We start from the raw sequence: 27,180 nt of genomic DNA, 5'->3' as shown, positions 1-27,180 counted from the left end.
GCCTACGTCCTCGGAGAGCAGCAGCAGTAACTTTTCCACTATGTAAAAGGATAGAGCTACAAGTTTAGTGTTTACAATATATGTGGCTCACTGAATTTTCTCTCTAGGAGAATTTCTCTCTGCTCTCTCTTTCCTCTTTCTTCCTTCTCTTCCTTTCTCCTTTTTTCTTCTCCTTCTTCTTTCCGTTTCTCTTCTTATTTATAGGCTGAAATAATCACTATTCATCACTATTCATCACTGTTCACCCGTGACAGACAAACTCTATCAAAGCCGTCAAATGAACAGTGATGAACAGTAATGTACAGTAATGAACAGTATGTGTGGGCTCCATTTCAAGACTTTTATAACACTCCCCCTTGGAGACCACATGACCTTAGATTGGTTGCCTCATTAAAACCTTGCTTGGAAAAACCCAGTGGGAAAATCTAAGCAAAGGAAAAAGAGTACAACGTGCATATGTCCTATGTTAGAGGACTCTTGAATGCTCCCCCTGATTTTGCATGCTCCAACTTGATTGCTTGCAGAGTTGTCGTAATCCGATGCCATGTACTAACTTTTGGAATGTATATTTCGGCAATGATTTAGTGAAGAGATCTGCCAGGTTATCACTTGAGCGGATTTGTCTGACTTTGATTTCTTGACTCTTCTGGAGCTCATGTGTATAGAAAAACTTTGGTGATATGTGTTTGGTCCTGTCACCCTTGATATATCCTCCTGTAATCTGAGCAATACAAGCGGCATTGTCCTCATTCAGAATTGTTGGAGTGTCTGTTATTGAGGGTAGGGCACATGTGCTTCGGATGTGATGGATTACCGATCTTAACCAAACGCATTCACGACTGGCTTCATGGAGGGCAAGTATTTCCGAGTGATTGGAAGATGTGGCCACTAATGTTTGTTTTGTTGAACGCCATGAGATCGCAGTTCCTCCACATGTAAATACATACCCAGTCTGTGATCGTCCTTGATGTGGATCAGAGAGATATCCTGCATCAGCATAACCAATAATACTCTGGGCGTTGGTCGATTCACTGGAATAGAATAACCCCATGTCTGTTGTCCCACGTAGGTATCGTAGAACATGTTTGATGCCGGTCCAGTGTCGCCTTGTTGGAGCAGAACTGTACCTTGCTAACAGATTTACTGAGAATGATATGTCTGGTCTGGTACATTGTGCGAGGTACAATAAAGCACCTATTGCACTAAGATATGGTACTTCTGGACCAAGGACCATTTCATCATTCCCTTTTGGACGATATGGGTCTTTCTTAGTGTCAAGCGATCGAACGACCATTGGAGTGCTAAGTGGATGGGCTTTATCCATGCCAAACCGTTTCAATACTTTCTCAGTATAAGTTGATTGATGCACCAAAATTCCATTAGCACTGTGCTCAATCTGCAAGCCAAGACAATATTTTGTCTTTCCAAGATCCTTCATCTCAAACTCACGTTTGAGATAATCAACAGTCTTTTGAAGCTCTGCAGAAGTTCCAATTAGATTCATGTCGTCGACATATACTGCCACTATCGCAAATCCAGACTTTGATTTCTTAATAAACACACATGGGCAAACAGGATCATTTGTGTATCCTTCCTTCAGTAAATACTTACTGAGACGATTGTACCACATTCGTCCAGATTGTTTTAGCCCATATAATGATTTTCTCAATTTAACTGAGAACATGCCCCGTGGTGTGTTTCTGGCTGCTTCAGGCAACCTGAATCCTTCTAGAACTTTCATGTATATATCTGTATCCAATTCTCCATACAAATATGCGGTAATAACATCCATGAGTCTCATTTCAAGTTTTTCTGAAACCGCCAAACTTATTAGGTAACGGAATGTAATTGTGTCCATTACTGGAGAGTACGTTTCCACATAATCAATTCCAGGCCTTTGTGAAAAACCTTGCGCAACGAGTCGCGCTTTATACCTTGAGATCTCATTTTTCTCATTGCGCTTTCTTGTAAATACCCACTTGTAACCTACAGGGTTCACATTGGGTGGAGTTGGACTAATATGTCCAAAAACACTCCTTTTTTCCAAAGAATTTAATTCTGCCTGGATTGCATCCTTCCACTTGGGCCAATCTTGCCTCTGTGTACATTCATTAATAGAGCGTGGTTCAATATCATCATCTTTTATTATTTCAGCAGCCACTGAGAATGCAAATATATCATCGATGATCATCTCATTTCTACTCCACAATTCATCAGTGGACGTATAATTTATGGAGATTTCTTGACTTTCAGGTACGGTTGCCACTTTAGGGGCACTTGTCTCACCAATGACGTTTTCCTTGTCAAGAAGTACATGTCCCTCTTTAGGGGCATTTGAATTATGAATTGTGGGCTCTCTATTTATTTCATTTGGATTCATTTTGTCCATCAACTTCCTCTTTCGAGGAACTGAATCCTTTGAGCCTAGTGGTCTGCCACGTTTTAGGCGTGCAGCAGATGAACCATTTGCTGGCACATTGCTTTGTCCATTATGGACATCAATCCGTGCGGGTGTATTTGCAGCTGGGATATGAGATTTTGTCACCTTTGCTGCATCATTAAATGCATCTGGCATCTGATTTGCAATACTTTGGAGGTGAACAATCCTTCTTACTTCGTTTTCGCATTGAGCAGTATGAGGATCGAGATGAGACAATGTGGATACATTCCATGATAATTCACATCGTTTTTCAGGAATGAGTTTGCCTTGTTCTTTAGACACAGATTTTTCTCCCCCTAATGGTGGGAAGATTGTCTCATCAAAATCACAATCCGCAAATCGTGCGGTAAAAATATCACCCGTCAGGGGTTCTAAGTATTTGATGATAGATGGTGAATCAAAACCAACATAAATTCCCAATCTGCGTTGAGGGCCCATCTTAGTACGTTGTGGTGGTGCAATGGGCACATATACTGTACACCCAAAAATTCTTAAATGTGAAATGTTTGGTTGATTTCCTAATACGAGTTGTATGGGAGAACATTGATTGTTGGCAACGGGCCTTAATCGCACAAGTGATGCTGCATGTAAAATGGCATATCCCCAAGCAGAAACTGGCAACTTTGTTTTCATTAGCAAAGTGCGTGCTATCAATTGAAGGCGTTTAATTAAAGCTTCTGCCAAGCCATTTTGAGTATGCACATGGGGAACAGGATGTTCAATATCTATGCCTAGTGACATGCAGTAGTCATCAAAAGTCTGAGATGTAAATTCACCAGCATTATCGAGTCTGATTGACTTAATGGGATAATCTGGGAATTGAGCTCGTAATTTAATTATCTGAGCCAAAAGCCTAGCAAATGCCATGTTCCGAGTAGATAAAAGACAAACATGTGACCATCGGGTAGATGCGTCCACCAAGACCATAAACTACCGAAATGGTCCACATGGGGGGTGAATAGGTCCACAAATGTCCCCTTGAATTCTTTGCAAAAATGATGGAGACTCAACATCAACCTTTGGTTGTGATGGTCTGATCACCAACTTCCCTTGTGAACAAGCTTGGCAAAAGATGTCACTTGATAACATAATGTGTTTAGTTAATAAGGGATGTCCTTTAGAGTTGGTGATGATCCTGCGCATCATGGTGGATCCAGGATGACCCAACCTGTCATGCCAAAGCTTAAAAGCATTTGAGCCAGTGGACTCTTGGTCCATGACACTATGTGCCTCAATTGTCCGTATGGTTGTGTAATACAACCCTGATGAGAGCTCACAAAGCTTCTCCAGTATACGCTTTTGGGTATCACTGGAGGTAATACAAAGATATTCCATGTTTTCCTCTATCTTTGTTTCAACATGGTAGCCATTCAAACGTATATCTTTGAAACTCAACAGATTCCTTCTGGAGTTAGATGAATACAAAGCATCTGGAATGGACAGTATTGTTCCATTTGGTAACATAATTTGGGCTCTTCCTGAACCTTCAATCAGATTTGCAGGACCTGATATGATTGTTACCTTTGCTTTTGTAAGCATTAATTTTGAGAAATACTTCCGATCTTGAAGGATCGTATGAGTAGTTGCGCTGTCTGCGAGACAAATATCTCTGCTATAGCCTTTGTTTTGAGGGCATCCATAATTTACATCCATGCCACCAAATAAGTAAAATAAGCTGGGATCAAAAAGAAGACAACATTACAACTTTTATTGGATTGAAATTTAAACAACACTTCAGCTAATACAAATAGTACAGCTAATACAAATAGTACATTAAGGGATTTAATCTAATTCGGACTCATAACCTTCATTCCCTCTTTTAGTAACAAAATCAGAAACATCTAGATGCGTCTTGTTTTGCTGACGTGATATTTCTGATGAGCCATCTGTGGCTGGCGGAGCATGATCAATGTAATTTATCTCCACTTTCCTGTTCTTAAGTGAAGCTTGATAGAGATCCGCCAAATGCCTGGGCGTACGACAAGTGCGCACCCAATGTCCCTTTGCTCCACATCTGTGGCAAGGGCTTTCAACATTTCTAGGCACATAACTCATCTGTGCCTTTCCCTTATTACGGGATGCATATTTGCCATTCGTGGATGGACCACTCCTTGGTCCTAAACCCTCTAAACGAGCACCATGATTTTTTCTACTTCCTTGCCAGTGTCCACGTTTGCCCCATCGCCCACGTTTATGGATATTACCACGAGATGAAGTGGCATTCACTTCCTGAGATGCAGCATTTATTTCAGGAAGTGGTGCTGAGCCCGTTGGGCGAGATTGGTGATTCTTTAATAAGAGCTCATTATTCTGCTCAGCTAACAAGAGGCAAGATACAAGTTCCGAGTATCTCTTGAAACCGCTATGTCTGTATTGCTGTTGAAGGAGGACATTTGAAGCATGAAAAGTGCTCAGAGTTTTTTCGAGCATATCCTCCTCAGATATATTTTCCCCACATAGCCTCATTAATGAGGTAATTCTATGCATAGCAGAGTTATACTCGGACACTGACTTGTAATCTTGAAATCTCAAGTGGGTCCATTCGTATCTAGCTCTTGGGAGAGTCATCGTCTTCTGGTGATCGTATCTTTCACCTAGAGCTTTCCACAGAACCAACGGTTCATCAACCACCACATATTCGCTTTTCAGCGCTTCATGGATGTGGCGGCGAAGAAAGATCATGGCCTTCGCATTCTCTTCAGGCGAAGCATCATTCTCATCTACAATTGTTTGTCCGAGGCCATTGGCTCGTAGATGAATTTTGGCATCCAGGACCCATGATAAAAAGTTATCCCCGGAAAGGTCTAAGGCAGCAAACTCCAGTTTTGCCAAATTTGCCATCTGAAACTTTAGGCTCGAGATCTGGAACATTAAGCCACTTATTAATAGGAATTTCATTATTCAGGTATATTAATTGATGATAAAGTGTCATGAATTTGCTGTCCAAAATTTTAGGTTCGAGATCTGAGATATTAAGCCACTTATTAATAGGAATTTCATTATTCAGGTATATTAATTGATGATAAAGTGTCATGAATTTGCTGTCCAAAATTTTAGGTTCGAGATCTGAGATATTAAACCACTTATTAATAGGAATTTCATTATTCAGGTATATTAATTGATGATAAAAATAAAATCATGAATTAAATTGCTTGCTGTATGGACGTTAATTCCGCACCATACCTTAAATGTGCGGTAAAGTAAGTGTGCTTGTATGGGCACTAATTCTGCTCCATACATTTAAATAAAAGCAAAGGCGTGGACGATAAACCCGCACCACCCTTTAAAATAAATGTAAATGTGCGGTAAAATAAATTCATAAAGTAAAGTGTTAGTATTAGTAACGGTCTCCCACTGATAATATGTTTAGTATTACCAAGGGTCCATTTTTGTTAATGGTTAGTAATTACATAAAGTAAAGTGTTAGTTGAAAATTTTCAGAAATAAAAGGAGAGACTATCGTGCTGATAACGTGTTATAAAAATAACCTGGGATATGTGCGATAATTCTGAGCTGCACGTAAAGTAGATGAGACACAGCATTTAACGAGGTTCGGCTATGCCTACGTCCTCGGAGAGCAGCAGCAGTAACTTTTCCACTATGTAAAAGGATAGAGCTACAAGTTTAGTGTTTACAATATATGTGGCTCACTGAATTTTCTCTCTAGGAGAATTTCTCTCTGCTCTCTCTTTCCTCTTTCTTCCTTCTCTTCCTTTCTCCTTTTTTCTTCTCCTTCTTCTTTCCGTTTCTCTTCTTATTTATAGGCTGAAATAATCACTATTCATCACTATTCATCACTGTTCACCCGTGACAGACAAACTCTATCAAAGCCGTCAAATGAACAGTGATGAACAGTAATGTACAGTAATGAACAGTATGTGTGGGCTCCATTTCAAGACTTTTATAACACTCTTCTGTTTTTTCTTCTTTTTTCTTTTCTTCTTTTTTCTTTTAACTTTATCGGTTTTATTTAAAAGTCCTCATTTTAGTGCACAAACTCTCTTGATTCGCAAATATAACTTATTTTAGTCTTAAAACTCCCGTTTTTGCTTAATAATATCTTGAAGAGATCAAAATAAAATCTGATTATATCATGTGTGCTTTTTCCGCGTTTCGTTTTCTTGCTGGCCTGGCGTACCATGTCAATTTGCTTATGTGGCGCACCCGTTCTTCAGGTACGACTTTCTAGCTGCATCAGCCGCGTTGAGGTAGGTAGGTAAGTTGCACTGAAGAAAACCGAAGAAAGAAGAGGGTTGATTGGAGTACTGGTCGCATGGGGTCGAAACCATCCTCTTCATTTCTCACAGGTGGTGGCGACTCTGATTCTGTAACTGCCCTTGAGGTACTAAAAGTCCGAAATTTTTCGTCCTGATATAATTTAATGATCTGGATCAAGCTTAGTCATCATTTTTTACTAGTTTGAATTTATAATTTTTCTGTTTTCTTATCCATTTGGGGGGAAAAAATGGTGTCTTTCTCTATGCCTGAAGTTTGTATGTGATTGTTTGTTTGTTGGGATTATTTTCTTTGTATTTGTAATGCTTTCTGGAAATGAAAAGCTGTAGGATCTGCCTGCAGTGCAAACTTTCATGGGTTTAGTGGAAGTTCAAACTTCAAGTAAGGATATATTTACATAATTAGCTTCAGAGGAGATATTCTCAGTTGCTGTTACTTGGTTTGGAAATGATGAAGGATTACCTTGAGAACTATGTTAAGGCTTGGTTGTTCCTTTCATTGGTGCATAGTTGTAGTTAGAAACAAGAATCATATGCAGACTCTCTTGCCTGCAAAGGGTCTTCTACTTTTGTATCCTATAGGTCTAATGCCTCTTTTAAGGACTTGGCTTTAATAACACAGTTCTTTACCGAAAGTATGAATCTTAGGAACCACTTGCTTCCAAAATCTGCAAAGAACTTCATAAACAATAAAATCACTTTCATTTTTCTGGTTCAAACTTTGTCGCCGAGCATTGACATAGGTTTTCTTCTTTGATTATGCATTAAAGCATCATAGGTTTTCTAGAAAAAATTACAAAAGTGGACGCTGTTGGCAATCAAGGTATGAGGTATTACTTAGGATCCCACCATTTTTGTCACCTAAAGCATCTTCTTGAGAAATGTATGCTGGTAGTTCTTTCGTAGTGGCGTGACAATCTAAATGTAAGATTTCCTGACAATTATGCTATCAGATAAAGATGTCTTTGTTATAATGGTATAGTTCTAGATTCTGAACCTCCAAATTCCAAATTCCATGGAATTTGGTAATTTACAACCCACTGGGGCTGTTGCTATTTAGCTCTGGATCTTTGGACCTTGATATATATTATCATGTTCGTTGCATCTGACTTTGAACCAGTTGCAACCTGCATTTAACATATGCATTCTTGTAAAAGAACAGATAGTATCGGCTAGGACATTATCTTTCTTTCCCCTGAGATATTGAAGAGGTAGGGTAAGGCTTCAAGTACTGGATAATCTTTGGTAGCTGCTGGAAAGTGTTGATCAAGTTGAACTCCCTAGGAAGTGGTTTTTCCAGTCTGGGGCTGCTAGTGGTGTTCTCCATCAATAGAAAGCTGTTAATTTCCCGATAAGTCCTTTTCCATTACAATGCAGTACACTGTAGAACAATTGTTTAAAGTTGGTGGCATAAATTCTAGCTATCAGCAAGGATTAGGCAGGGGATGTGTGCTTCTTAAATTTTCTTCATAATCAAATATAAAACTTACATTGTAAATGCACATTTTCTATCATTTATAAGATAACTTCTATCCTGATGGTTGCTTGTGACTTATGAGCATTTAAGCTCTTCTGAAACACTATTGTTGATGCAATGAATGCATTGCTGTAGTAATTTTTCATTTCAAATTTTCTTCTTTTCTTGTTTATTTCTGGTATGTTTGGCAGATTTCACCTGTGACATCTTTTGTTGTAGTTACAATTTTCACTTTATTATCTTACAGCTTTCAGAAAGGCTACATGGTGGTCTTGTTAACGAGAGAGGTCCAAGGTCTTTCTGTTCATCCAGGCTCCATGCTAATGGTACATGCTCCTGTGAAACATCCTTGATGGCTGAAATTTCCAGTATTCATGCAACTGTTTTGCGGATAATCATGCTTACTGAGGCACTAAACGAGGTGAATTCCTTTCGAAGAATTTTTCTGTATGGTTTCCCGGTTGGATTAGGTTTTCCCAAAATGTTTAATGGACAATATTTCCCTTAAAAATTGATCTAAGTCAACCTTTCCCATTTCACCCATTACTATTCAAGCCATAGCTCCGGTGGTAATTTTAAGTCTACTTATTTATGATGCAGCACCATAATTTAATGTTTATTTATTAAGTTATTAAGTGTTTTCATGAGGTCAATAACCTTTTTTTTTTCTCAGTTATTATCAAACTTCATTTTTCAGAATATTTTTTATCTGATTGAAGTTTGGCATAACAGTCGTAATCATCTTCATTGTAAATGTTTTTGAGATTTACATCCGAACTTAGTCTTCAATTTCTTTAGAACTTTCACTGTTCTTTCTATCCTTGTGGTTCTAAGTTTCCCGTTTTTTGCATCCCAGACAACCCTTTTCCCTTTTCCCTTTTCTCCCTTTTAGCTGTATGCACACGCACGTGTGTTCATTATTTTTGAAGTTAAATACTCATTTATATAGTTAAAGCATATGAACTGTTGGCAATACAGATTTGGATCATAAGTTGTACAAACCACTAGTGCTTTCACAACTCTCTCTCTCTCTCTCTCTCTCTCTCTCTCTCTCTCTCTGGTGTAGTCATTTTGATTTTAACTTTTATCTATGAGAACATTCATAATTTATTTGGATCCAGATCTTGGATGAAATACGTCATGTTCCATTGTCACTTTCACAATCTATGCTCTCTCCCCCAGCCCCTGAGAATGTTGTAAACTCGTTTCCTCTCAAAAATCATAAGTCTGAGATCACTGAGAGCAAGGCCCAAGATGCACAAGAGTAAGTTTTCTTGTTTGAGTTTAATGTTAAAGTACATTCGTTTATATGAATATTGAAGCTTACACTATTACTTTTGAAAGCATAGCTATAAAATCAGGTAATCTAGTTAGTTGTAGCAACTATGTGACGGTTTTCAATGTTAATGATGTCGAAATATCATGGCATGTGGACATAACTAGATGTGTTCTTGGGAATCTTCCTTCACAGATTTAGATTGCTCTCTTATTTTTCTTATTCTTTATCAACTTACCCAAAGGCATTGCCCAAATTGCCCCCTTTTTTTGTTGTTGAAATGGCAAAAAACGAGGAATGAATATATGGAAGAGCCTAGCCCTGTTACTTAGACCTTTGACTTAACACTGGCATGTCTGTGTTGAAGGGACTTGATGTTAGTTAAGTGTAAAAACTAAATCGTTAACATTGTTAATATGCACATACATCATAGCAATAGCCGAATGCGCATGTAGTTAGGATTAGGAAGTGTATGAGGATCGATATAGATAACTGATAAGGAAAAATCATGTTCAGGTCCCTAGGTATGTTGAACTCATGTAGGCAGCGCTTTGGATGTAGCCCAGTTTTGGGGCATAAATGCTTTGTTATAGGAATAGCCAAGGTCCCTAAGAATTTTTGTGCTACACAATTATAGAATCCCATGATTATTTTTAATAAAAAATTTGCATAACATTTATTGTAAAACAGAATAAAAAGTTATGGAAAAGACTTTACGGTAAATTATGTATAGACTTCTGTAAATATCTGTAATGTAGTAACTAAACCTTATATAGGGTACAAAAGGTTCCACAAAGTGTATCCAAGTTTTGAAAATGTTTATTGCTTCTTTAGAAATGTGGGGAATTTTTTAAGGCCAGAAAAATGTTATGAACTCTTTTGTCCTCAATTACTTAAATAGATGAACTCAAATTAAAAGGAAAAACGATTGAAAACATAGAGTAGCTCAGTAGCATCATTTCTCAGTGCTCTTTCCAACTTCAAAATACCTTTTTTGACAGATAGATTGAGGATTTATCGGTTCAAACTTGAAACTACCTATACATATTATACCCCCATGATACAAATGTTTTTATGGAGCAATGTTTTAATCCTTATAAAGTCTGTTGTGGTTCGAGAGAGCTTTTCTGATGTTGGTCCTACGAACAGGTGTTACATTTGCTTGTCTGAGTATAATGAAGGAGATAAAATAAGAGTTCTCCCTTGTTGTCATGAATTCCATATGGAATGCGTTGACAGATGGCTAAAAGAAAAGCAAGGGTACGTTCATTACTTCCATCATACTCCTCTCATTTTACCAAGTGCTTGCTTTTGATTAATTCTATTCGTATATATGACGACTTCTTATGTTCTTCGAATGCTACAGTGTATGCCCACTTTGCAGAGGAGATGTTTGCAAGGGCATTGCCGAGAGTTCTGACTAAGTCCAGAAATCCCATCCTGCTGATGGAAATGTAAATGTATATATAGGTTTGAATGTCTGATTTGCTATTTCTCTAAAGATCTCCCTCCCTTTTGTGTTATCAATAATTTTTAATTGTGGTTTTCGCCATAGATTTAGTTACTGCTCTACAACAATGTACAGCCATAAGATGTTATGTATGTCATCAATGTTCATACAGAAAGAATATCATCTCAAATTTTAGCTTAAAATAAAAATATAAAGTATGCATGTAATTCAATAATTGGTTGGCTTTTTTCATTGGAATGAAGTACTGGGGTGGTTCTATTTGCACATATGTATGTTTTCATTACACCATGCTTCCAAAACATTCTATTGGTCTCATTTTGCCTATACTTAGTTTCAGAATATTATTTTCTTTCGACTTAAAAAACGTTAAACTTTTGAAACAAAAAGAAGAAATATGAACTCAAATCAGCGACTTCTCTGCCCGGCCTTGCATCCACCAGATTAGTTGTGCTCCATAATCAACCATGGTCGTGAAATGGTGAGGCAGGGAAGGGTAGAGGGAAAGAGAGGAGGGATAAGGGCAAGAAGGGTATTAAAAGTTTTTTGGTGGGTCTGGTAAGAAATTTATGGGTATAACTTTTTACATAAGTGGTTGATAAACAAGTTTTAACAGCACCCTTGTTGGTGTATCATTCATGCTTAATGTGGATGTGTCCTCAAAGGGCCATGAACAGTTTTTATTTTTTTTAAAAAAAAAATACAAGTGATATCAGGGGAGGGGAAATCCAAACTAGGATCTCTGGTGTTGGGTGCATAGGTAAATACTCTTAGGCTCTGTTTGGTTCACGGAATGGATTTGAGGGGAAATTATTTCCCAAGGAATGGGGAATAAAAGATTTATTTCCCACATTTGGTAATGTAGGGAAAGTAACCGGGAGATTTCACTTTGTTTCCTTTCCCATGTTTGTTTTGAGTAGGAATGGAAAACAAAGTTTGTATAATTTTCCAATTATACCCATATTAAATCAAATAAAAAAAGAATACATTTAATGATACGTTGTAATTATAAATTGTTCACAGAGATAAAATAGTCATGAAAATTATGCATTGAATATTGGCTCTTTTTCCCAAACTTTCTCATGAGGAGGGAAAACAAAACCCAAGTTAAGAGGAGGGCTTCACTTTCCCCCTACTTTCACATGTGCCAGACAACCATTTCTCATGCCTGGACTTACCAAACATGGAAAAGCAATTGAATTCCCATTCCTAAGCTTCCTTTCCCATGAACCAAACAGGGCCTTAATCATACAAGCCATTGCTGAACAGTTTTAAACATATGACAATCAGAGGCTTCTCATTAAATAAAGAGTAACAGAAGGTTTTGAGAAGCATGCCAGGAGTCCCACAGAAGCAAAGATAGATAGAGTAGTGAGAGAAGTACTGCCACCATTATATTTAAACTCGGATTTTTTTGGTAAAAGTTTCTGTAACTTATAAATATTGGGTTCAACTTTTCACTGTTTTTCCTGTTCCATGTCCAGATGGCTCTTCATTTCCACCTTTAATGTGGTGGTTGCAGGCTTTCATCTCCAAACTTTAATGTTGTGCTGGGTTGGAGGGTGCAGCACACCTGATTTCAATTACTCTCTCTCTCTCTCACTCTCCTATTACCAGTCCAGTCCCTTGAGAGTCTGAGACATCAATGAGCTGAAGATTTGCACGCTGGCATTATATCCAGAATTCTAAGCCTATATGCTAGCTAGCTGGTACATAAATCGAGTAATTAAATTCTACATAAATTTGAACGTAATAAGATAAATGTTAAAATTGACATTACATAAAGTTTGATGTCAAATATTATATAATTATTTTAAATATTAATATAATAAAATAATATGGTATTTGACATTTCGAGTTGAGCTATAAAAAAAATTTAAAATGTCAAATTGCACCTAGGTTATCAAGTCCAAATTTCACATTTTTTACGTATAACCTTCTCCCTTAAAGATGCTCTAAAAAACTTTAAGAAATTCTTGACACATTAATTTTTTTTTTCCTGAACACTGTCAAGCAGACACACTGAGCCTTGAGAAAGCAATCCAGTTTAGTACTTTAGCTTTGTTTACTTTCATATTAAGTTTCCTAGTTAATTAAACAAACAGTGAAAAGCAGGGTGGCCTTGAGCTTTTCCCTCCGATTGAGTACGTATTGCTTGGCATATATACTTGGAGTAATCTTTAATAAGTTCTTTTGAAAAGAAAAGAAAAACTATTCTAAATTTGTCAATTGGTTCTGAACAATATTCCTTCATGCAAGCGTAAGAGTAACTTGCACGTACACAAAACAACTTTGAGCAAGAAAACCTTTTTTCCTAGTTAAGACTCATGGCTTGCTTACATTAAGACAAGGGGGCTGTGGTCATGGGACATAGTTGAGAGAGATATGGCGTAGAATGTGTTCGGGGACCCCATCGAAAACTCAACGTTGAAGGGGATGCCGGAGTACAAGTGCAAGGCAATAGAAAAAAAAAGACAGGGCAAGTGGCTCTGCAGATGAAAAACGCCGGGGACAAGGACCTCAATGCCGTTACATTTGTGGAGAATTTGAAGCAGCAGCATGGTGATGGAATCTCCACACGCTGCCTTATTTACAATGCGACTGGGGAGACCTTAACCTATGCTATAAGTGATGGAAAAACAACAATCAGTGACTAATTAAAACAATTATATAAACAGAATTTATAACAAACTATAATACAGAATGCAGTGTATAAACAATAAATTAAACTAATTTGAATTCGAGATAGAGGCTTGCAGATTTGATGCAATGTCCTAAAGACAGTAATTTCACCCATTCTCGATGCTTGAAGTTCTACAAGTGACTGCCTCCAGGATTCAACTATATGTATTATAAGCCCTAGCACTTAGACTTAGAATGTGGCCTTATTCAATTTAAATAAAACTCTGAAACCTTATCAGAAGGGTCACAACTATTAGGAAACAGTTAATTAAACTAATCTGAATTAATAACAAATTATTAATTCGAAACCAAAAGATTAATTTAAATATGAAAGTGCCCTTTTGACCATTAAATATTATATAATTTTATATAATATCCCCAAAGCCCAAATTATTTTAGAAGCCTAATTTACTTCCACTTGGCTCACTTCCATTTACTTAGCGTGGAACTTCCACACTTATAAAGACCTCACTCTTTCTACTTTCTACCAATGTGGGACAATGTTCTTGAATTTCATTCAAACTTCCAACAATAAGCAAGGACTGGTGTGGACAAATTGGACCCTCCCCCTACCCTGCACTCATTGCAAACGGGCAGTGGGGTGCCTTTCTGCAACGTCCAAAAACTTGGAAAGCCTGAAGGATCTGTTGCCACTGTTGTGTACAAGGGCACGAACAAGGACGGTCAGGTCCATGGCCGGCTGCTGGCGTGGAGCAACAATAGGGTTGCCTATAAAAACACGGTAGATTATTTTCGGTTCAGATCATATTCGTTGAGTAATTATAGATCGATGTTGCCATGGAGCAACAATGGGATTGCTGGTAAAAACATGGTAAGTTATTTTGGTTCGGATTATATTTGTTGAGTAATTATAGTGCAGTACTGGAGTAATTATAAAACCTGTATATGTGCAAGTGTTTACTGAGAGCCGAACTGCTACACACTATTTGGATAATGTGGATTGGATCCCCCTAATCTATAATTACGTGAATAAATCTGGGATCTACAAAAGTGAGACATGGGGTGGATGCTTCTCAACTATCTCAACTGGCAGTGGCACTTCCCCAGTAGTTGAAGCAATATTCATGTTGGAAGATGCTTGAGTTGGTCTTTTAATTTCTCATATGCAGAATGGAAGGCCCTTAATTTCCAGTCTTAATAAAATTGGGATGCATATAATAAATCATGTAATTTGTTCCTATACTTAAGTGTTTGTAATTGGCAGCTTCACCTTCTTGTGAAGCATGCACTTGTATTTCCTAATCTTTTCTGTTTGGATTGAAGATGGCCCTTCATGGCTGTTATTAGATGTATTGCTACCTGAGGTTTACCCTCATTAGATAAAAGCCATCCCTCCTTTTATCTGAAAGTAACAAGGGAGAGGAATGTTTAAATTTTAAGCCTATACTATTACATAAATCGAATAATCAAATTCTACATAAATTTAAAAGTAACAAGCGAAGACGAATGTTAAAATTAACTTTTTCATAAAACTTGATGTCAAATGTTATATTATTATTTTTAAATATTGATATAATGAAAGAAAAATATATGGTATGACTTTAATTTTGGGTGGAGCTAAAAATTAAAATAAAAAGAAGTCAAATTGCACCTAGTTTATCAAATTCAAATTTAACTTTTTTTCGATTTAATTTCTCCATTAAAAATGCTCTAAGAAACTTTAAGAAATTCTTGAAGCACGAGGACGGATACACGCTTGGACTAGAGTGGGCTCTATCCCCATGCTTACTTTGGAGAGAGACAAATCGAGCTTAGTTGTATAAGGTCGCTCAATTCAAGAAAATTAAATAATAGCTCACCCCTTTTTCTAGAAAGCAGCCCACCTCATATATCATATCTACAGTCGAATACTTTAATGCTTTCATTACTAAAGTTTTTTTTTTTTTTTTCTCTCTCTCTTCTTTGGTTTATTTAGCCTCTGCTTTGCTGAACATGCCATGCACACACATTGAGCCTTGAGAAAGCAATCCAATTTAGTACTTTAGCGTTGTTTACTTTCATATTAAGTTTTCTAATTAAACAAACAGTGAAAAGTAGCTAGGGTGGCCTTGAGCTTTTCCCTCTCCTATTGATTCTAGTACGTACAATTGTCTTGTTGTTAAAAGGTTACCGCATGGCATATATACTTGGAGTAATCTTCAATAGTTCTTTTGAAAAGAAAAATTACTCTAAATTTGGCAGTTGGTTATGTATTCAATATTCCTTCATGCAAGCGTAAGAGTTGCAAGTACACAAAACAACTTTGAGCAAGAAAACCTTTTTTCCTAGTTAAGACTCATGGCTAGCATAAATTAAGACAAGGGCCATGGTCATGGGACATAGCTGAGACTCTGAGAGAGAGAGAGAGAGAGAGAGAGAGAGAGAGAGAGAGAGAGAGAGAGAGAGAGAGAGAGAGAGATGGCGTATAATGTGTTCGGCAACCCCATCCAAAACTCAACGTTGAAGGGGATGCCGGAGTACAAGTTAAAGGCAATAGAAAGAAATGACAGGGCAAAAGTGGCTCTGCAAATGAAAAACGTCGGGGACAAGGACCTCAAGGCCCTTACGTTTGTGGAGAATTTGAAGAAGCAGCATGGTGATGGAATTTCTACACTTTGCCTTATTTACAATGCGACTGGGGACACCTTAACCTATTCTATAAGTAAGGACTGGTGTGGGCACATTGGACACTTCCCCTACCCTACACTCATTGCAAATGGGCAGTGGGGTGCCTTTCTACATGTCCAAAAACTTGGAACGCCTGAAGGATCTGTCGCCACTGTTGTGTACAACGGCAAGAACAAGGACGGAGAAGACCGCGGCCGGCTGCTGGCATGGAGCAACAATAGGGTTGCCTACAAAAACAAGGTATGTTATTTTGCGTACGGATTATATTTGTGAAGTAATTATAGTAAAATTTGTATATGTCCTTTAGCAAGCGACATAAATATATACCTAGCTAGATTGCTACTTGATCTTGTACATGTGCAGGTGTTTACTGAGAGCCGAACTGCTGAACACTATTTGGATAATGTGGGTTGGATCCCCCTAATCTATGATTATGTGGATAAATCTGGCACCTACAAAAGTGAGAAATGGGGTGGATGCTTCTCAACTATCTCAACTGGCTATGGCACTTCCCCAATAGTTGAAGCAATATTCATGTTGGACGATGCTTGAGTTGGTCCTTTAATTTCTCATGTGAAATGGAAGGCCCTTATTAATTTCAAGTCTTAGTAAATTTGCGATGCATAATAAATAAATCATGTAATTTGTTCCTATACTTGAAGTGTTTGTAATTGGCAGCTTCACCTTCTTGTGAAGCATGCATTTGTGTTTCCTAATGTTTCTGTTTGGATTGAAGATGGCCCTTCATGGCTGCAGTTAGATGCATTGCTACCATGAGGCTTGCCCTAATTAAATAAAAGTCTATTTCTATAAGAAAAAATAATGATGATTTATGTGATCGCCTTGAGTAGTATATCTGTTGCCTTTTACCCTTTAAAAAGTTTACTTTATATTATTAATAGATTTTGAGGACTTATGAGTGACAAACTCGTTACATCCATAATATTTAACCCAAATGCCGCTAATGCTAGCTTGTTTACACTGCCGTGCACACACATTGAGTCTTGAGAAAGCAATCCAATTTAGTACTTTAGCATTGTTTACCTTCTGATTATGTTCCCTAATTAATCAAACAGTGAAAAGTAGGATGGCCTTGAGCTTTTCCCTCCTATTGACCAAACCCACAGTCTCCCATGAATGTTAGACATGATGAACTAAAGTGTACTATGTCAGTTGATTTTATCTTGTTGCTAAAAGATTATTGCTTGGCATATATACTTGGAGTAATCTTTAAGTTCTTTTGAAAAAGAAAAAATAAATAAATTTGCTCTTAATTTGTTAATTGATTTTGTGTTCAATTTTCCTTCATGCAAGAGCAAGTATACATTCTCATGTAAAACAAAATTGGACCAGAAAACTTTTTCTGCAAGTTGACTCAGATGGCTTAAAGACAGTGGTCATGGTCATGGACATCAACTACCCCCTATTAATATTGCAAACTGAAACATATTTATTCCTAAACCCATTTATTCCTCTTTCTTTTTCTTTTCACAAAAGAAATTTAACAACTTTTTTTCTCTCTTAATACTAATAAATTTTAGTAAAGCACCTATTAATGTAGTGATTTGGAGCAATTGCTCTTTTTAGAAAAGGTCCTAAGTTCGAATCATAGTATCCGTACAGTGTGTGTGTGAGTTTAATATGTTATCGCCTCTCTCAGTTAAGAAAATAGTAATCAATTTTGGATAAGACATATGCACTCGTAGATGTAAAATTAATTTCGGTTATTGTAACTTTAAAGCCTTTGGCTTTTCCTGGAATTAGTAGGTTCCTCATTCCGGACATAGTCCTTATTGAGTTTTTCCTCTTGTGTGGTGAGTGGATATATGCGTCTTATCCATGTTATTCAATAAAGAACTAGATTTCCAAATTTGGTTTATTCTGCAACAAAATCTAGTGGGAGATTTATGCTTGGCCATATATCAATCATTTTGGAACTACTGAAATTACTATTTCTATGCTTCATTGCGTTGTCATATGTGAGACAAATTAATTGGCCTCATATGCTGCATATTTCAAATCAAAATCAAATCAAAAGAAAGCAATATCTAAAAGGCAATGAGAAAATATCCTTGATTGATTTTACCTTTTTTAAACATTCAAAAAATATCAAGACTTCGATCAAGCAGATTTTTAGCACTCTTGTTATAATCCGTAAGAAAATACCTAAAATCGAACTCTTGTCGTAAACATGGGAGTTAATAAGAAGGGCTTCACCCAAATTACTTCCCCACATAAAGGCAATATCTTGTGTTATCATATAGAAGACAGTGAAAAGAAAACAAATGCACAAGTCAAACAATAGTGTGTAAAGTTAGAACCTTCTCCTACATTCAACCTCATGTGACACTTCCAAATTTTCTTAGTAGATGAAGTGAGGAGCTTTTGGTTTCATTTTGGGCCACTCAATTTGTGATGCGCAACCAATAAACTACAACAACAACACTCCATAATTTAACACAAACTTTTCCGTACAAGCTTGTGGATTATATTTTGCACATAAAAGGATAAAAAGAAGGAAACCAACCAAAAAGTTTTCCAAAGCAACCAAATCTGTTTGGCCTCTCTGTCTTTGTTTCACCAATTTACTCTTCTTTTGTTCGCTCTTTTTGGGTGACTATGTAAAGCAAATATTCCAGAACAAGTATGAAACATACCTATTTCTTTCTGCAGTGATTTGGCTGCCTTTAACCTCTTTTCTTTTCTTCAATCAAATCCCAATAAAAAAAATGTCAAACACAACCAAATATTCTAAACCTTCTTGTTTCAATCACAATCTCTAATCACATGAAGGAAATTAACTGCTACATAATTCTTTTTTTTACCCAAACAGTAAAACTAATATTACCGCACAAAAATCATAGTCCTGGTAAAAAGCTCTCCTTGTATCTTCTTCACCCTATGTACAGTGCAGATAAAGGTACAGATGGCTTTATTCTCAGTTTTTCCCACCCAAAATTTACTCAATCCACCCATAATTTTTTACTCAGTCCACGTCAGCTAGCAAAATTGGGGATTTCACCTTTATTTACCGTTACACCCCTGATAGCCAACGGAACATCTCCGATATCTCCTCCCCGACCCGGCCAGACTCCAAGCTCCAATCTCCGATTATGGAAGCCTCACTCCGGCGGCTGCTTCCGGTGAAAAATCTCCCCGAGCTGCGAAATGATATGTCACGAGAAGATAGAGAGCTCGATAGGCGGTCGATGTAGTCTTTGAGCCAACTAGTCCTCCCCGAGCCTACCTCGGCGGCTAGGCTCGGCTCTAACGCTTGCGATGGCGGCTCCGGTGGTTCGGCGACGACCAAAATGATATCTTCCTTCTGCGCATTGCTCAACCGCACCTCCGAAGACTCGTCCTCGACGACATACTCGAATGAACCAATTGAGTAGGACCGGCGATTAGCATCGGCCGGAATGGAGCTCTCATCCGACGTCGTTCGGTTGCGGCGACTTACGTTTCCGATCTCCAGACGGAAGCTTCCGCTGTTCATCGTCGCAGCGCCGGCATTGGAGACGAGCGCCATGAGCTCGGCGTCGGAGGCGGCGATCGGGGAGCGGCACAGAGGACACGTCTGGTGCGATTGAAGCCACGTGTCGATGCACATGGCGTGGAAGGCGTGGCAGCAGAGAGGGAGGAGTCGAAGCTCGTCACTCGGCTCGAACTTCGACAAGCAGACGGCGCAGTCGGCGGAGACGGTAGAGGAAGACCGGCGGGTGATGGTGGAGTAGGTGAAGAGAGGGAGGGAGGCTGCGTTGTCGGGGCTGACTCGGCGAGTCGAGATTCGACGCGACTCGGCTGGTGCTGACCCGGCTGAGGACGGGGTGAGGCGGCGGAGACAGCGGCCGTTGAGGTGGCGGAGGAGGAAGCAGAGCGAGATTGAGGCGACGACCGTGACGGCGAGGATGAGGAGGATTATGAGGAGGCTTGGGCTTAGGGTTTTGAAGGAGAAAGAATGGTGCTGAGGTTCAGAGGGTATCAATGGCGGTGCTGGCGGTGATGGCGGTGAGCTCTGCGACATCGTTTTGGTAGAGAGAGAGAGAGAGACGAAGAGAGCGAGTGGGTGGGGGGAGAATTAATGGGGGGCTTTGTTTGGTTTTCGGTCTTGATGCGGACAAAAGTGAATAAAAGAGGGAAAATTGACGGGGTTGAGGGGATGTCACGTGAGAAACACGTGAGGGTGATGTGGTGGTGGTGGGTGGTGGTCTGTAGAGAGAGTAATAGAGAGCGGGGACGGGGGAGATTGTGTACTGTGGTATTGAATTTTGGGATCAGTCGAGTAAATGCGCGCAGGTTTCTGAAGGGAAAGGCAGGAAGATAAATGAAACTACGATTATACCCCCTCTCCGTTTCAATTTGGGTTCTGTGCGCTTTGTGGTGTTACTTGTTGGTTTTTTCATCCGATTATTATAATGTGGATTTTATTAATCTCTCTAATTAACCAAACTGGTTTTGGAAAGATGAGAATTTATGTAATTTGACTTTCTCCAGGGATTATGCCTCATTACTTAGTTAACCATGAAAGGTTTTAGTCAAAACCCATATGGAAGTTTCTTTGAAGATTAAAATTTCCATATTTAATAAGATTTTATTACATAATACGTAGTCTGGGTCTATTAATTTATAACCCTGAACTCTTTATTATGAAAGAGAAAAAAAGACAAAATTGGAATTTCAAGTTTTTTTTATATAAATAAAACAATAACATTAGGCGAGTTTCTCTACACTAACCGACTTAAGTGTCGGTCTAACCAAACATTTGATCCGGAAGGAATGAGCTAAAGAAGCGTAAAATGGAGCTAACAAAAATATGAAGCCTGTGAAAAGAGGTGGATTAAGTAGCACCAAAACGACACTTGCTTACTTTTTTAAAGAACTCTATGCATTTACTTATAGAACGACACGTGTATTTTTAAAATCAGGTTTTTCAGGTAAACTTAAATTCAATAATCGATCCAGTGGAGCATGTTGTTAGTTGTTTAATGAAAAGCACTAAACAAGTATTTGACATTCTTAAGGGTACTTCTTTTTGGTACTTTTATGTTTATCAGAATAATTCTTTTTGGTACTTGAAAAGTAATAGAAAAATAGAAAAAGAAAAAAACATATTATATTATGTAATTATTTTAATTAAATATATAACTAACGGGATTTGCAGGAACATGAACTGCTACGCTTCCTGATATGGAATAATGTGCAAATTAACTGGAAAAATTAGAGAAAAATCATGACACTATCACTAGGGTCCTATTATAATAGCACAACTATAGCATAAACTTTTTTAATAATTCTCTAACATTAAATAAAATTTTCCTACATCTAACTTTAGCACTATCCATTAATTCATAGAATATATTAATGTCACACCCTCCTCTCTCTCTCATCTCTCTCTCTCTCTCTCTTATGGAATTACTTCTTGCACACTCTTGGCATGCATGTTTAAAAGTAGACAATTGTCTTCCCCATGAAATGGCATTATTGTTTTGAAAGGAGGTAGTTGGTTTGTTGGCATTGGGCAACAACATTAAGTAGCCTTGTACTTTATGAGATTATATTCTATGTCACTCCAGTAAAACCCAATCCTATGGCAAACAAAAAAGTAAAACCCAACCTTTGACCCCAAAAAAAGAAGAAAAGAAAAGTAAAACCCAATCTTTCCTGTGTAAAGAAAAGGAATAGAATTTCACTTAAATATATACGATGAACATGTTTTACGAGCATACAATAAGGGAGTCCTTTGATGTTAGGATAATGTTTTTTTTCCAGATATTTTATATGTTTTGTAACGGAAGTTTGCATGTGATCCAACTTATTGACTTAATTAAGCTTTATTTTTATTTTTATTTTCCATGCATACAACATAAATCAAACAGTCGATTATGGTACTGTGTTAGCCCACCTAATTTCGAATCATCTTTATATGTTAGACTAATTTTTAGAGTGTTGTTATTTCTGTCTTATTTTCTTATCCATCTTATCTTCAAATTTTTAAAGACAAATTTACTCTTTTGTAAAATGAATTCTAAAAACTTAGGAGAAAAACTTCAACTCACGTAACCCACCTATTCTACCGTTTGACAAAAAAAAAAAAAAAGAAGAAGAAGAAACCCACCTATTCTATCTATTCTATTCCTTTCACCTTTATCATTTCACCCACAAATGGAACACAATAGGAAATTGCCCTTCAAATATACAATTTTCTCTTTAAAACAAATATCCAGAATATTTTTAGAAGCTACAAGGCAGAGAGTAAAAAACTAAAAGAATCAGAAAATCAAAATATTAAACTAAAACATTTATCTAGTCCGTCAAACACAACTTGATCATCTTCATATATCAACTACTAATAATTAGCAAAGAGAATTTGATTGAATTAATAATTAAAGGGTATTTTAGGAATAATGGTGGGTAAAAAAATAGGATTGTGCTTTTTTTTTTTCAATTTTACATAACAGGTGGGAAGATCAGGTGAGTGAAGAAATACAAAAATAGGGGATTGGAAAGAGTAGCACTCAATTTATAATATCTCATTGTTTAAATAAAAAATTTCTTACATACCTGAAGGAACTTGAGTTTCATTATCTAATATGGGTTGTGCATAATTACGTATATCTAAAATATTTTATCCAGTAATTAGAAATTGGGTCATGAAGGTTTTTCTAATTACAAAATATAGCATTTTCTCAAATATCTCATACTTTATATGATAAGTACACTACAATAATGTACATATTATTTGTACCCAAAAAATTTAATATTAAAGTATTATGTTCTGCTAAAATATGAAAACTATGAGAGAATATTTGTTTGTGGGAATTTTCTGTGTATTCTTCTCCTTGTAGGAGGTCATATTTATAATACAACGAAACCTGAATGGGCAAGTAAATAATAAATTCCTAAATCTATTTGCAGTAGGAAATCAGGAATTAAAGTAAATCAATTACAATTATAATAGGAATTCTTAGTGTGTAAGGAAAGTAAGTCAATATCCACAAGTCACGCCAACATGTTCATCATCGAAGAGCAAAATTCCATTGATAAAGATAGTTAGAATTAGTCAAATTAGGGTTCACCAGATATGATTAGCTGATGATGTAATTTGTCGAAAGCTCATGTGAACTTTCATGTAACGCACCAACTTTGAGAAAGTAAAAGGAAAAAGAGAATTGCAAGGGGATTATTTATTTATTTTTAATCAGTCATTATATGGCAATTAATTAAGCAAATGGTCAATTAAACGTGAAATTACACAGAAATTTTCACTAAAATTCATGTAATGGCTGACATAACATTGATGGATGTTTCTGTGTGTGGTTACGTGGAGTGCAAATCCAAAATGGGTTACTTGTATAATTGTATATATAAAAAAGAGGTAAGCATTGACGACCATAATGAAGCAAAGTCAAGCTCTAACTTTCCTTGTCGTTTTGGCCCCATGGCTGAGGGAGGCATACGACAGCAAATGTGGTTGCGCTTGACCTTGACCAAAACGACCAACCACACTCGCACAAATCCACAGAGTGGGAACAAAAACGAAAAACGGATAATACGCAAGCAAGGGGCTTGGAACAAGTTTCGAGTGTGGACACTTCCCTTCTAGCTTTCTTCATGTTTTGTCGCATCCCATCCCAAGGGTGGGAAGTTACTCGACTTTTCCATTTTTTCAGTTAATCCTTTTACTAGATTTTCTTTTTCCAAGTAAATACAAATTAAGGCTTATTTATGAAATACGCTCATATATTTGGAGTCTCAAAACACACTGTACTTCAAACTGGCTTAAAATATCTCATGTGTTTAGAGTATATGGGAATTTCAATAAAAATAAGCATGACTTTCCTTATTCAAAGTAATGAATCATACTTAACAAATTAGTAGCAAAAAACCCATTATTGTAGTGATTTGGAGCAATTAAATTTGAGTCCTAGTATTTATGCAGTGTGTGTGAGTTTAATATATTATCGTCATTCTCCATAAAAAAGATCATAAAAAAAAAAAATCCGTTACGTGGTTGTTAGAACATAGAAGCATTCTTGATGTCTTCTTTGGTGTTTCAAGGTGAGATAAGTGTTTTAGGTCCACCAGGTCATGTCAAGCTTTGTGTCAAAGGTTCCACTATTAAAGCTTTTTGGTGGTTGATTTTATCATAAATATTGTAATCTACGAGTTGAGGTTTAGTTAGTGTTCTTAGGTGTGGTGGTAGCTAAGATGTTGAATGTGCATTAATTCGCTCATTTTCTAGCCCTAGCTCAAACCCCATCCCATATGTCTAGGAACCGTTGTGAAGAAAACAACACTTTGGTTTGCACCGACAATTCGTGGATTCAGTCTTTCACACAGAGTGAGGTCATGGATTCGATTTTTCTTGTGCTAAATAAATTCTAAAATGTGACAATTTTTATTATGTGTTATAATATGAGTAGACGATATTATAATAATTTTTTATTTTTAAAATACGTATCAATAAATATATACTTATTATAACACGCTATAGTGAGTGATCATTCAGTAGGAAGAAATTTTCAGAATCCTACAAATTTGAGGGATAGAATAGTGTCATCATCTTATTCTTATTTTTTTGTTTAAATTCTATTTTATTCCACGTACGAGCCAAAAGAAAATACGTCTATGTGGTTGTCCTTTTGGTTATCGGGATCCAGATTCTTGACTTTTCTCATGTTGGTTGGAAATCAGTACAGTCATCAATGTCTTGCTTCATTTCTATATTGTTTTTCATTCACAATTTTAAAAACACATGCATAAATCTGCATATATGATATTACGTAGACAATAGACAAAGTTTTAAGTCAATTCATCTCAAGACACGTGGCTCTACAATATCCACAACAATGTGGATAGGCACTCGTAGAAGGCTTGTAACTTGTAAGGAGAGGATACTGATTTTAAATATCACGATTAAGAAGACTCCTAATTTGTCTTTGCATAACTAAAGCATTGATGATCTCCGTGGGAAACAAACAAATTGCAAGACGGTGTGAACGAAGGAATTTGAAAGAAAAGATTTGGATTTAACAATAATTTGACATAAATTTGAAATGACTATGTAAAAAGAATAATTTGAAATTGATTTTTTTTTTTTTTTGGGTTCAAATCTTGGCATATATGGATTGTAAGTATTTATTTATATCAAATAAAAAGAAGCTGTTATTGATACTTTAACAGAATCATCATGCACTCATTCATTTGTAATTTTATAAAAGAGGAGTGTAAAATAACTTTTTGAAAGCGTAATTAACAGTTTCTTAGGGGTGGTATTTTAGACCGAAAAACTAAAAAAGGGTAAAAACTAATCGACATTTAACCGCAATAGAATCGCAATCACGGAAAACCGAACTGCATTTGCAATATGAAGAACTGAACTGCATTTGCAGTTACGGTTGCGGTATTTGATTTTCACAACTTGCAGTTACCACAAATCGTGACTATATTTTTTAAAAAATAAAATTTACATTTTATTGTTTAATCGTAGCCTTTGTATAACAAGACCACTTATATTGTAAGTAATTAGTTTATTTATGCTTCTTTTTATAATAAAATGTATTAAACTTATGTTGTTTTATTTGTAGATAGCATTGGTGCTCAAACAACACAACGGGGTCCTTCAAATCTACTCACCACCACCAACGCTTGAGTTTGTAATATTTGTGCATTGCATTTTCCTTTTAGTTTGTAACTTTAATTAACTTTGAATTGGATTTTTCCTTTGGGTTGTAATTTTAATTCATTTTGCATTGCATTTTCCTTTTGGTTTGTAACTTTAAAGGATTTGGAATTGGAATGGTTGAGAAGTTGAGGTTGGGAATGCTTGAGAAGTTTAACTTTAATTTTCTTTAGGTTGTGAATGCTTGAGAAGTTGAGGAGGTTGTGAATTTATATATGCTTGAGAAGTTGAGGTTGTGAATTTATAGTTTTGGGTTAAAGTATACTTGAACTCAAAAGGCTTTAAAAGAAGCATCAAAACTAGGCCTAAAATGTGGAAGATTTGATTTTTATGACACAAAAAAAACTTGCGGTTTTAAACCGCTAATTCACGGTAACCGACCACTTTTTGCGATTTTAAAAATCACCATACCGCAAATAATCGGTCAGTTTGCGTTTTGGGCAAAAATTTACGGTTACCAAACCGCAACCACCCCTACAGTTTCCTATAAGATATAACAACTTTGCTCCAAAGTTTATTGCCTAAAGCCCAATGCATGCTGAAGTTTTATTTGGAGATTGGATATCAGGCCCAAACCAAAAAGATGAACAAGATCATTTTTGTATTTTTGGGCCAAGAAAAAGGTGAACAATGCCATTATCAAAACATTTTTGCAAAATCATAATTCATCAACCAAAAAAAATAATGGTCTAGTGGTCAAATGTGAATTAGTGTGATTTTTTTTGTGACTTTGTAGCATCCAAGGTGTCTACAAGGGAAATGAATATGATTGGAACCAAAACTTATTTAACAGTTCACTTATTAATTTTTTTAATTTACATGTATCTATTATCACTTCATCTTCAAGGCCAGAGTCCAGATCCTAGACATTCTATGTTGTCCACGTCCTCTTAGCTCGTTTCTAATCATAACTGATTGCAATGCTATTGTCCCCAACTTCATTACCTAAGTCCATCAAGGTTGATCATGCCCATGAACCCCAGAAAGACTTCCATGAAAAGGGAATGACACTATTTTGCGATTTTCAACTAATAACGTTATGATCTGCGTGATAACACTTCCACGTGACATAGCATTATTGCCTGGAGATAGCAAAATAGTGCTATCCCCATTGCAACTAAGTTTTTCATGAACCCTTCTCGGTGTGAGATTTAACCTCAGAAAGCCTCTGTCCAATTGCACTCTATCCTTTTATTCCTGACATAGAAGCCAATTCTCAAATTGTATCATATTACCGATATGGTTGATTTTCAAAAAAGCTGATATCAGCTTTCAAAGTCAGTCAGAACAAA

The 27,180-nt window shown here is 36.8% G+C and overlaps 3 protein-coding genes across 3 annotated transcripts; 2 read left to right on the top strand and 1 right to left on the bottom strand.

The window, feature by feature from the left end:
- LOC18786929 (protein goliath) lies at positions 6,489-11,163 on the top strand. The gene is made up of 5 exons (XM_007218424.2): positions 6,489-6,782; positions 8,400-8,573; positions 9,274-9,416; positions 10,578-10,688; positions 10,795-11,163. Exons 1-5 carry the CDS (start codon positions 6,714-6,716, stop codon positions 10,850-10,852), a joined length of 555 nt encoding a protein of 184 aa, XP_007218486.1. The 5' UTR covers positions 6,489-6,713; the 3' UTR covers positions 10,853-11,163.
- Positions 15,928-17,044, top strand: LOC18786670 (23 kDa jasmonate-induced protein). Its single transcript, XM_007220321.2, has 2 exons — positions 15,928-16,446; positions 16,570-17,044. The coding sequence occupies exons 1-2, from the start codon at positions 15,997-15,999 to the stop codon at positions 16,756-16,758; spliced, it is 639 nt and encodes a 212-aa protein (XP_007220383.1). The 5' UTR covers positions 15,928-15,996; the 3' UTR covers positions 16,759-17,044.
- On the bottom strand, positions 18,907-20,648 carry LOC18784911 (E3 ubiquitin-protein ligase ATL4). The gene has a single exon (XM_007220059.2). It carries the CDS (start codon positions 20,228-20,230, stop codon positions 19,241-19,243), a length of 990 nt encoding a protein of 329 aa, XP_007220121.1. The 5' UTR covers positions 20,231-20,648; the 3' UTR covers positions 18,907-19,240.

The sequence above is a fragment of the Prunus persica genome, chromosome G2 (genome assembly GCF_000346465.2).
Source record: "Prunus persica cultivar Lovell chromosome G2, Prunus_persica_NCBIv2, whole genome shotgun sequence".
NCBI classification, from domain to species: domain Eukaryota; kingdom Viridiplantae; phylum Streptophyta; class Magnoliopsida; order Rosales; family Rosaceae; genus Prunus; species Prunus persica.
The sequence above is the reverse complement of the archived record's forward strand: the minus strand, read 5'-3'. Positions and strand labels throughout refer to the sequence as shown.

Bases quoted from the DNA above. Each gene is read 5' to 3' on its own strand.
- LOC18786929 (XM_007218424.2), top strand. From the start codon at position 6,714: ATGGGGTCGAAACCATCCTCTTCATTTCTCACAGGTGGTGGCGACTCT. The intron at 6,783-8,399 runs GTACTAAAAGTC...ATTATCTTACAG, and splicing joins ATTCTGTAACTGCCCTTGAG to CTTTCAGAAAGGCTACATGG. The intron at 8,574-9,273 runs GTGAATTCCTTT...ATTTGGATCCAG, and splicing joins TTACTGAGGCACTAAACGAG to ATCTTGGATGAAATACGTCA.
- LOC18784911 (XM_007220059.2), bottom strand. From the start codon at position 20,230: ATGTCGCAGAGCTCACCGCCATCACCGCCAGCACCGCCATTGATACCC.
- LOC18786670 (XM_007220321.2), top strand. From the start codon at position 15,997: ATGGCGTATAATGTGTTCGGCAACCCCATCCAAAACTCAACGTTGAAG. The intron at 16,447-16,569 runs GTATGTTATTTT...GTACATGTGCAG, and splicing joins GGGTTGCCTACAAAAACAAG to GTGTTTACTGAGAGCCGAAC.